Source organism: Papilio polytes, unplaced genomic scaffold (assembly GCF_000836215.1).
Source record: "Papilio polytes unplaced genomic scaffold, Ppol_1.0 DF822400.1, whole genome shotgun sequence".
Classification (NCBI taxonomy): Eukaryota; Metazoa; Arthropoda; class Insecta; order Lepidoptera; family Papilionidae; genus Papilio; species Papilio polytes.
Window position 1 is genome coordinate 1,266,350 of NW_013526804.1, and position 10,651 is coordinate 1,277,000.

General features: G+C 32.7%; 4 protein-coding genes across 4 annotated transcripts in view; 2 read left to right on the forward strand and 2 right to left on the reverse strand.

Annotated features, from left to right (window-relative positions):
- Nucleotides 1-312, forward strand: part of LOC106106105 — an 8,498-nt gene extending 8,186 nt beyond the window's left edge. The window contains exon 10 of the mRNA XM_013286634.1: nt 159-312. Coding sequence (XP_013142088.1) covers nt 159-312 — 154 coding nt within the window. The remainder of the gene's footprint in view (nt 1-158) is intronic.
- Nucleotides 313-825: 513 nt separating this feature from the next.
- LOC106106106 lies at nt 826-5,386 on the forward strand. Its single transcript, XM_013286635.1, has 11 exons — nt 826-871; nt 1,162-1,388; nt 1,887-2,121; nt 2,410-2,621; nt 2,939-3,121; nt 3,533-3,682; nt 3,883-4,055; nt 4,357-4,428; nt 4,598-4,621; nt 4,758-4,781; nt 5,092-5,386. The coding sequence occupies exons 1-11, from the start codon at nt 826-828 to the stop codon at nt 5,384-5,386; spliced, it is 1,641 nt and encodes a 546-aa protein (XP_013142089.1).
- Nucleotides 5,387-5,791: 405 nt separating this feature from the next.
- LOC106106107 lies at nt 5,792-7,459 on the reverse strand. Its single transcript, XM_013286636.1, has 4 exons — nt 7,391-7,459; nt 6,672-6,845; nt 6,303-6,458; nt 5,792-5,968 (listed from the first exon to the last, which is right to left on the reverse strand). The coding sequence occupies exons 1-4, from the start codon at nt 7,457-7,459 to the stop codon at nt 5,792-5,794; spliced, it is 576 nt and encodes a 191-aa protein (XP_013142090.1).
- A 2,309-nt stretch (nt 7,460-9,768) lies between these two features.
- The window catches only part of LOC106106109 (methenyltetrahydrofolate synthase domain-containing protein), a 14,080-nt gene continuing 13,197 nt past the window's right edge, over nt 9,769-10,651 (reverse strand). The window contains exon 14 of the mRNA XM_013286637.1: nt 9,769-9,791. Coding sequence (XP_013142091.1) covers nt 9,769-9,791 — 23 coding nt within the window. The remainder of the gene's footprint in view (nt 9,792-10,651) is intronic.

A 10,651-nucleotide genomic window follows, 5' to 3' on the forward strand; every position in this document is an offset into this window, starting at 1 on the left:
AAAAAAAAAAAAAACATATTTTATACTTTGGGTTGTTATTAGACAATTTACAATTTGGTGGGACTGGCCCTAAATGTCTAATAGTTTAGTTTCAGGATGTACGCTCTTAGATAGAATTGTCTTGATTAGTAGAATAATATGTATTTTGTACTTTTCAGACCAGCAAAGAATGAATTAACAGAAGAAATATCTAACACAGGAACATCGAATGTTAAATTTCAAGACATAGACGATAAAGTATTTCCAAAGAAAGGATTCATAATGAGATCCGCAAACGAAACGGTTATAGTCTCTTCGAATAAATCTAATTAATGTTCCCGTAGATAAATAAAATTTATAAATAAAATAAATACTTTATTTATTTTTCATGAAAGCGAACTAGAATATTATTTTAAATTTTACCAATACTCATACTATGTTACAGTAACTATTTAGACTAGTTTTAAACTTTTTTTTAAAAGAAAAATGATTATATTTTTATGAGTTTTGACTTAGATTGCCATCCAGATAAAAGAATAATTAAATGGTTAAGGTTACGAGCTGTTTTCTATTAGTACAAGAATTTTAAACCAATTGCTTTGACTTAAATGCGGACAGTTAGAAAGTGTCAATCTCTTCTCTCCTCACGTTTATATATCGATAACTTTGTCACAAATATGAGGATTAGATTATAATGTGTATTTCCTGATTTAACAATTAATAGGACTTTTCTAGAAATTACGAAGGTTTTATTTATAAAAGTTCGTGTGTTGTGAGTCTCTTCAGATCTAATTATTTCATTCGTTGGCATCTGCGGTCAATTCAATTATTTTTATTTAATTAAAAATGGCTACTTTAATTAAATTCGTTGATGCATATAATTTGAAATTGTGTAAATAATTAGATAATTTTTTTATGAATAATAACTTATTACATGTTTCCAATTTAGATCCCTTTTACGATTGGATTTGTAACCTGACATGTCTAAATTTTATTTTTTCCTGTTTTCCTGCTATTGGATATTCGGTAAGGTATTTTTATTTTGTCTACTGAAATATTAAATACAATAACTTCTGTTGCGTCTTTAACAATCTACTGGTTTGTAAAAGTTAACAAATCCATTTCTTCTTCTTCAGACATCTTTTCTAACAAAGTAAATTTCTTACGAAACATTTCTTACAGATTTGGCATCACCAGTTCCTACATCTAACAGCACAAATGTAACTAAAATAATACCCACTACAACTGTGAATCCCGTAATAGTGAAGACAATTGAAAACGCCAATGATTCTGTGAATGAAATAGATGACATACCTGATGAAGGTTGGGAATATGAAAATACAACTGCTGTGGACACGCGTAGAATCCTGTACAGCAAACGGGTTCCAATCGGAAAAAGACCTTATATGGTAAAACATTCCATTACCTAACTTGAAACTGTCGTGGTTTTTAAATGTAATGCTCGTAAGATAATGGCGTCTTAACATAATAAGGTTGTTTTAGCTCCCGATATTTCGGCCAAGTTGTATTCATAAGAAACCCTGTGTAACGAACATTAGAACATTATATAGCCTATTAATGTGATATTACGGAGAAATTAAAACAGTACCTTACTCGAGAAATTCCTATTAAAAAAAATATATCTCTTAATAATTTTATTGTTATGAAATTTGACTTTCTATTATTTGCCATTTCTAAGGGCCTGTCAAACAACTCTTGAAAATTGTAACATAACAATCCAACCTATATGAAAATATCGGATTTAGATAGTCTGACAGTGACGTTACTTTTAAGCTATCTGAACCTCTATCAGGCAATGACGGGGCAGGCAATAGAAGTAATGTTTTATCTGAGGGAACACATGTATTAAGATTGTTGAATTTAGTTATTTTCCCAATTAAAAACAGATATATTTACAACTGACTAAAGAATCAGCAAAAGCACACAAGTACAAAGGCTGGCTGTGCGGCGGTGTCATCCTATCAAACTACTATGTACTCACCTCCGCTGCTTGTGTGGAGGACGCGGATCATTTCTACATCGTGTCTGGTACTACAAAGTTCGTCGATAGTTTCGATTATAAATCTGACAACTGCGTTTGTAAACATCGTCGTAAAGTTGTATGGAAGTGCATACCGAAAAGTAAGTAAATATGATTCTTAAATATTTAACAGGGGTAGACGCTAGCAACAAAATCAAATGCAGCAGTTGTCCAGCTCGCCTTCTGCAATATCACGACCAGGACGTTCAGGAGACAGGTGTAAAGTACATATTTTGTACTTTACACCTGTCTCCTGAACGGGAAGGAGAAGTGCAGATTGAGAGAGAATAATTAGACTTGTACTAACTGCTACTGCAATTCATATGCAAATGAATATAAAAACAAATGAAATGCTATCAATTAACTAACCACTTTTTATTTCGTCACAGATTATAAATTCGATTTCCAAGACAGCATCAAATGGTCATCAAATGACATCGCTATAGTGAAAGTCAACAAGCCGTTCAAATTCGGTGTAGTGGAGACAGGCTGCGAGTTCGCCACCGACCTGGTCTGCTACAACAACGTCAGCAGGGAACTGGAGAAGGCCGGCACTAAGGGATACATCTCTGGCTGGGGCAGTGGCAATACTTTTAGAGAGGTATAGTAGAGGATGTTAATTTTGTACCCATTTCGATAAAATTGTTTGACGCAATTGCGATTACGTCGAAAACTCATAAGAAGGTCTTAAGTGGAAAGTGAATTTAAATCCTTAACTTAATACTCAAGAAGAAAGCCAATGCGTACTGGGCCAGCGCAGTTGACTAAGACCTGCTTACTTAAATAGTGTTCTACATAGTTCTCTGGATGGTTACACACTTCAAGTTCAGTTGAAAGCAAAAATGTCATAATACAATGAGAACAAACTTTTTAAATTACTTGACGTTACATCTTCATAAATCTCTCCTAATCCTACAGGGTGTATACCGACGTCAATCAGTGCACATACCAGAGAACGCGAAGTACTTACAAGAGGCAAAAGTGTGTGTAATGGACAACGAGCAGTGCGCCAAGAAGTGGGCGCAGAAGTTCCGCGCCATCATCAACCAGTACATGGTCTGCACTAAGGATGTGATGAAACGAATCAGCGCGATATGCGATGTGAGTATAATAAAATAACATAGAAATATCTAACTTGTAGATTTACAAATGGCAAAGTACAATAAACCATAAGGATTTATTCCAAAGTTTTAGGAGTTTATATATGCGAGTATAGCAACACTTTCCTTTGATTTTATATGTTAAGTTCTGAACTGGTTTGCATCAATACGATCCAAATACAAATATTGGTAATAGTAAATTACAGGTCATAATGTAAAATTGTACAGATATTCTGAAAGAAAACTATACAAAAAATTCCTCGACACTATAAAGAGCTTTCTGGATAAGCCCGGACTTGAGTTTAATTTTAAATGATGCGAGGCTGGTAGCCGTTGTGACGTAGTCTGGCGATTGTAAGCGGCGTCCATTCGTACAATTGTTGTATATGAATCTCTTAACATTCGTTTCCAGAAAAAATATGCAAACTGCACAGATATGGAGAACAGACGAAATGTTGATGAAGTGGTGCCCAGTGAAGACCTCGCCGTCGACCTCGGCAGACATCTGCGTGACCCCGACGATTACACTGCTCGGAGGTCCAGCTTGGGAGGATTCTGTGAGGTACTTCAAAACTTGCAACAAATGTAGGTACAAACTAGTTTCGAACCCTGCAGTAGACCTACGAAAGTTACGTTATCTAAGTTACAGCAAACCAATATTCAACGTGACTTTTTTAGTTAATAATGTGTCACATAAACGGTTTGTCTATCGTACTTCACAGATACCTTATGCTTATATTTATCCGTGTGTCTATTACGCAGAACGACCACGGAGGTCCATTCACAGTGAAGTACAAGGGCAAGGAGCGCGTCATCGGCGTGATATCTGCCTGCAAGATAGACCCCAAGTCGCACAGCTGCCACGGACCCTTCCTCTACACCTCCGTCTACAAGAACAGACAGTTTATATCTTGCGCCATCACTAAGGATATTGAGTAAACATTTTTTTTATTAAAAATTTTCTGTTTAAATTAGAACTGTTTTTATCTGTTAAGGTAACTGCAAATTTGGAGCCGTTTTATGCTTATCCAATTAGCAAATATCATTTTTTGCCTTTAAGAAAGTTATTTGTAGACTTAAATCACGGAAAAATACATAATATCAATTCCCCTACCCTCCAAATAACTCTATTATACGTCATCACAGTCATCAATCCCTTCTAGATCATGTCACATTTCACGCAAATCATACACCTCTTTCTAGATCTACCTCATACTCAAACATGTTTTTTTTCAGAGAAAGTTGTCGTCGCGTTTTCCGCTCGGGCATTACTCACGAAGAATGGTCGGTCAATTGGGATAATGTGGAGTAAGAATTTTTGTACCTCATTTTATTAAGAAAATGCATCGAGTGGTGTGCGCACCTCCATATAAGCTCGTAGGAATCAAAGCGAGTCGTGCGATAGTTTAGTCAAAGGAGTGCGCGCACTATAATAAATTGACGACATGTCTTCTAATGGATAACATTGTCTTTACAGGGAGGATGACAACAGAGACGAAAGGTAATACATAAAAGGAACGAATGTAAATAATCCTTAGATCAAGTAAAGTTTATAAGGCTTTTAATATTTTGGAAAATCATAATCAATTTTAATTGCATTGCAATGTTTTGTCATTTAATATACGTATTTTCAACAGCGGAGAGGATGAAACAGATGAAAGGTGAGTAATTATGTATATAAAAAAGCCCAGAAATTATCGTCATCAGAGCATTGTGTTCTTATATGCAGTGAAACTATAACAGCTACAGAAATGGGGAAATCTTTATTGATCTTAACTTGAACGAGATTGGCACTGGTTAATAATATTCTAATTTCTACATTACAATTTTAATTGTTTCAGTGATGAGCCAAGTTCTTTAAGAGAGAAGTATTTTTTACTTAATTATAATGATTTTAATTAAAAATTTAACATAAATATATGTTGGCATATAGAACCTTCCTTAAAGTGATAATTATTTTTAATCTTTCAGTAAACCGAAGGTTGTAAATCGTAAAGACAAAAAAATAAGCTCCGATGAATCAAGTGATAGTGATGGCAGTAAAGAAACGAAACCCAAGAATATACGAGAAAGAAGCAAGAAGGATGAGAAAGTACCGGAGCAGAAGAAAGAAAAAAAGAATAAGCATGCTAACAAACGTCCGAAAAAGATTAAGGAAGAAAGGAGAAAATCTAAAAATATCAAATCTAGTGACAGACAGAATAGGGACGATACGTTCTATGAGTCCAGTCGCGATGAAAATGTTAACGATCCTGGAGATCTTTAAAAGGCAATATATTTAAAAGCGAAATAATTGTGCAGTTTTACTTCATAGGAATTTATAATCAACATTATTCCTACTGATAAAATCCATCTGATAGACGCAAAGAATCTATCAACAGATAGCTGTGATTAGGCGAAAAATTTAACAAGCTTTGCTTTTGTCTCTATAAGTTTTAATATATTTGGGTAAAGGCTTTTTACAATCCAAATTACAACAACAAGGAGGGCTTCCTTTAGAGTAAGACTCAGCAGTAGTTAAATGTCTCATACTAAAATTGGTCTATGACAACGAATCTGAAAGAGGTCGTAAAGGTAATGTTTACCCTATCATTTTGTTCGAAGTTTCGCGGTAATGTTCTACTTTGATTACTATGGGTATATTAATAAAATAACAGTTTGTTGAAAAGGTTTATTTAGGTTCAATAACCATATCGACTTTAAGACATGCAATAAAAGTTTTTGGCCCAGTGCAATCCCCACTGGGGCTGTCGTAGAAATTGAGAGTCATCTGATATCGACCTTCGTTCGCTTTGTTCATAGGAAGGTATTTTTTATCGATAACTAAGTCGGAAATGGTATAGTCTGCCTGCAAATAAAATGTGATACATACGCAAAAACTTTTAGATTTAAAAAAGGGTAGGGGCAAGATTTTTTTCTTTTAATCCCTCCTTTGTAAGTAAGAAATCAAGCTTCTATTTGTGGATTAATGGACCTTCCGAACTTACAACACTTACATAGGGTTTTAAAGTTAGTTTGTCTTCAATCGAGGCTTTGGTTCCAAATTTTAGATCAATTTTGACAGAAGGTAGCTAATATAGACAGGAATAATAATATTCCTGCCTATATTACCTTACTTAGAAACTAACCTTTAAAGGTTAGTTTTTATTGCTATGACTCCTAGTAAAAGAAATATATCTTACGGGTGGAAGAGGACAAGAGTCCGGTAATCCGATGTCTTTAATGTAAGAATAGTAATTGCCGTCTTCTTTGCCCAATTCATCGCAAATATTGCAAATTTCATGAGACATCATCATTTCATATCGACCTGCTACATCTTTTTCCACGTATGCTTCCACCTAAAAGATTATATAATTTATATCATAGACTACGACTTCGTCCACGTGAAATTAAAGTTTTGTATTTATTTGTATTGAAATAATTAAATAACTAATTGGACCGATTTCAAAAATTCTTTCACCATTAAAAAGCTACGTTATCAGCGAGTAACATAGGCTATGTTTTTTTAACGCGGACGAACTTACAAGCAACAAGTAATATTGTATACTTACAAGAGTATTTTGTTCCATCCCTTTCAACAATTTAGCGTAACCGGACATGGCGGTTGTAGTCTCATTATATCGACTTACTACAACCTGCGAGCTGTCGAAGTAAGCCTCACTTTGTTCATCACCACACACGTATAAAGCAGAGTCGAAGTTCAAAACGTATTCATCGATAATTTCCTGAATAAAAAGTTAAAAAAACATATCTACTGAAAACAAGAACTAGTGTCCATGTAGTAATAAACAAACAGATGACTTGTAGAATTAGAAAGTTTTAGTAGAAATAAGTTAGTACTAGAAAAAAGTGGCAGTAGAATCAAGTATTAGAAGAAAGTACGAGTAGAACCAAGTAGGCGCAGTAAAAAATGGGACCCACCTGCAAGCATTACCTTTCGGATAAAAAAAGAATTGTCCAAATCGGTCCACTAGCGGCGGAGTTATGCCGTAACACACATAAAAAAAAAATAAAAAAAAATAAAAAAAAAAAATAAACATACCGTCGAATTGAATACCTCCTTCTTTTGGGAAGTCGGTCAAAAATAGGAGTAGAAACAAGTAGGAGTAGAAAAAAATGGGAGTAGAATCAAGTAGTAGAAGTATGAGTAGAAACAAGTAGAAAGTGTCAGAATAGAAACTAGGAGAAACTAAACGCAACGGTATCATATAATGGCAATTAGTAGGATAAAGGAGTTGTAACATTAAAAAAAATGTTTCCATATACTTACCTCATCTTCCTCAGTCGAAATTATATAGAAAAAACTAAATATAAGGAATAATTTAATATAGAGCAACATAATGTCAAAGTTAAATTGGATGAACAGAATAACACTTGGTACTCGTCTATTTATAATAACTATTGCGTGTTACATCCGATTGTTACAAGCTTATTTTATCAATTGACTTGTAACTTGCAGATAAAAATCTGTTACATTAGAAAAATTATAGTAATTAGGTATTAATGTTGGTTTGTACTTGTTTGAAAAAAGAAATAAATTAAATACATATTCACAGCTACATTTTGTCTTTTACACGTAAAGAATTTCAGTGCGCCAAAAAGCGTGTTACCAGTGACAATATTTTTAATGTTACAAAAATAAAACAAGCCATCTCTAGAAAAATAGAATTTAATTCAAATCTCAATTTAACGGCAAGGATACATCACATTTGTTAACTAGGGTATGAAAAAAAAAATAAAAAAGTGTTAAATAAATTTATTTAAAAAAAATACAAAACCAAAAAAAACGCTCATCCACGCCATACCAACGTAAGTGTTAATTTTAAACGCAAATATGTAAATAATTTTAAATGTGGGTGTAAATATTTTAACTGTGACGGAAAAATAAAGCTTATAAATCGCATTTATTAAAAATATATTGCAAAGTACAACGCAAAAATTTCGAAAAATATTTCACATATGTATAAAAAATTTATTTTCTATCCACGAAAAAACTCCAAAGTAACTTTTTAAATTCATCTATTACAAAAAAATAGTAGTTTGTATTGAAAAATTTTAAATACCAAATTACAGTTTTTTAGTTTTTTTAGCATCTTATCTAATACTGAAAAAATAAACTCGACAAATTTCAAAGACTTTAAAAAAATAAACGATCGTTCACACATTCGATATGTTAGTTAGCTCTAAAATTTATTTAACATAAATTCAAATATACGCAAGATGGCGTTACAATCAACATGTGTTGTTTCTCTTACATTTTAGTAAATCATATATACTTTATCGAAATTTAATTATAACAAAAATTACGCCCCAAATACTAAAAAAAAAACATTACAAAATGTTCTCTATCACAACCTACAACTTTTATAAGAGCGCAAAATACAAAACCAAATATTTTTTATCTTCAAAGATTATTTTAACAAAAAAAAATACAGAAGGCTCGGAAAAATAAAAAAAAGACATGAAATTTATCAAAGTCTGTAGATTAGATGGAAACCATAGACAAATAGAAAGAAACAGAGAGAAAGAGAGAAAATAACATTAAAGGAACAAGAGCCAAAGGTATTTTTTTAATTGAATTACAAAAACGTAGCAATAATCCATTAATTACCAACTCGCCTTTTTCGTGCGTGAAAATCGTAGTGGAATTAAGTCTTAAAGCATTAATTCTGTAGCAACAGAAAGAGACAAATATATAAATGCTACTGTGTGAGAGAGAGAGAGAGAGAGAACGATACCTATGCGTATATTTAAATCAATAGTTGCCACACTAAAAAACTACCGTAGTCTATTTTAATCCATTTCGGAGTTGGCACAAATATACAACGAGAAAGGCCACCGGAGTCCAAACTATTTTTTATATAAAAAAAGGAAAATAAATAAATCTTATACACTAATCAAATCCATTACAAAACAATTTCTAAATTCAATTCGGACTCCAGTGAAAAAGCACCTTAAAAGTTTTCTTTCAATATCTAAGAGTTAATCACTTAAATAGTGACTATGGAAGAATGCATAGAATATAAAAAATCTATTAAAAATATGAAACAAAGTTATATTATGCTCTCTAATAAAATCTAATAGACTAGAGAAAAATAAACTTTTATATACGTTAGGCGTTTCTTTTTCAATATCCAATTATAATCACAATATCGGACCAAGGCGTAAAAACGAGCAAAACAAAATAAAATAGCCTCTACGGTTAAAAAGCGTCCGTAATTCCATCGCCCTAAAGTCTATAATTAGTCAACAATAGAAAAACGATTCGTTTTCCTATATAAAATCCAATAAAATTTCAACACCGTTACATATCTTTTTAAAAATGCAAAATTAGAGATTCAATACAAGATACCAATCAGCAAAGTTCAGTGTTACCAGTTAACAAAAATAATTTACCAAAAATCACCCAATTCCATGGAAAATAATCTTCAAAAACTAAACGATTTTTGGACTATTCAATTTAAATTTAGTTCGTTTTATTAACATTTAAAATAGTGTTAAATGAAGTCGTGTAAGCTGGCAACACTGCACGTAAAGCGTAAGCTGCAAAGGCCGTGCGCCGGCAAAATGAACCTAAAACTAATAGAAATAAGTGTCGGAATGCGACAGACAGCGCCTGCGACCTTCGTGTGCGTATCATTTGATGTATCACGGCCGCGGACTCAATGGACCTGAAAACAACAAAAAAAAAATTAATATACATATAAAAACTTAGTTTTTTACATAAAACCACTTCAAAGTGTACACATATAAAACACTAGATGACGCCCGTGACTACATCCACGAGAAATTTTAGAAAAATAACTGAGTTAGTAGTTTGTGTGATCTTCCAGACTAATCTAATTCTAGTCCCTCCCCCTACCTAATAAAGAACGGAAACGGATTTGGTGGAAAGACAGCAAACCCGTTTTCAGACTCCCATAATCTCTTTTTAATATGGAGGACGTGGGCTTTTTCATCGTTTTTTTGGTTATTCAGCAAATACAAATATTTTTAATTTTTTTTTAATAATTACAATCTACCACATTTCTATGAAAAGTCGTGAAACCATCGTTATTCGAAGTAAAAAGTGTCTAAATAGTATATTGGTGATGTCAACGACCCGGCGACGTTAAACAGGTGCTCGCCAACGCAAATACTACGATAAAAAACGCCAACGACAAAAATACATTCCTTCAAATTGATACGTTTTTTTCGATAAAACGAAACATAATAGATTTTTTGATACTAGAAAATAAATAGGTTTATCTTATATATTAAGATCGGTTACTGTAAAAGCAATATTTTGAATTAAATTCTTTTAACATAATAATAAGAACAGAAAGGCTACTTTTATATATTTTTACAATTTCAGACAGATAGACAAACAGATCGCTATTATTTATATTTACAAATGAACGCGGTATAAACATAAACTTAGGATAAACTGAGTATAAGAAATATTTTTACTAATACTAGCTTTCGCCCGCGACTCCGTCCGCGTGGAATTAAAAAATAAAAGTGAGTAGCTTATGCGCGTTAGATGTCGATG

Coding starts and splice junctions, on each gene's coding strand:
- LOC106106106 (XM_013286635.1), top strand. CDS start 826: ATGGCTACTTTAATTAAATTCGTTGATGCATATAATTTGAAATTGT. Junction 2,122..2,409: donor ATGGAAGTGCATACCGAAAA/GTAAGTAAATAT, acceptor ATTTCGTCACAG/ATTATAAATTCGATTTCCAA. Junction 3,122..3,532: donor GAATCAGCGCGATATGCGAT/GTGAGTATAATA, acceptor ATTCGTTTCCAG/AAAAAATATGCAAACTGCAC.
- LOC106106107 (XM_013286636.1), bottom strand. CDS start 7,459: ATGTTGCTCTATATTAAATTATTCCTTATATTTAGTTTTTTCTATATA. Junction 6,846..7,390: donor TTTCGACTGAGGAAGATGAG/GTAAGTATATGG, acceptor CTTTTTATTCAG/GAAATTATCGATGAATACGT. Junction 5,969..6,302: donor ACTCTTGTCCTCTTCCACCC/GTAAGATATATT, acceptor TTTTATTTGCAG/GCAGACTATACCATTTCCGA.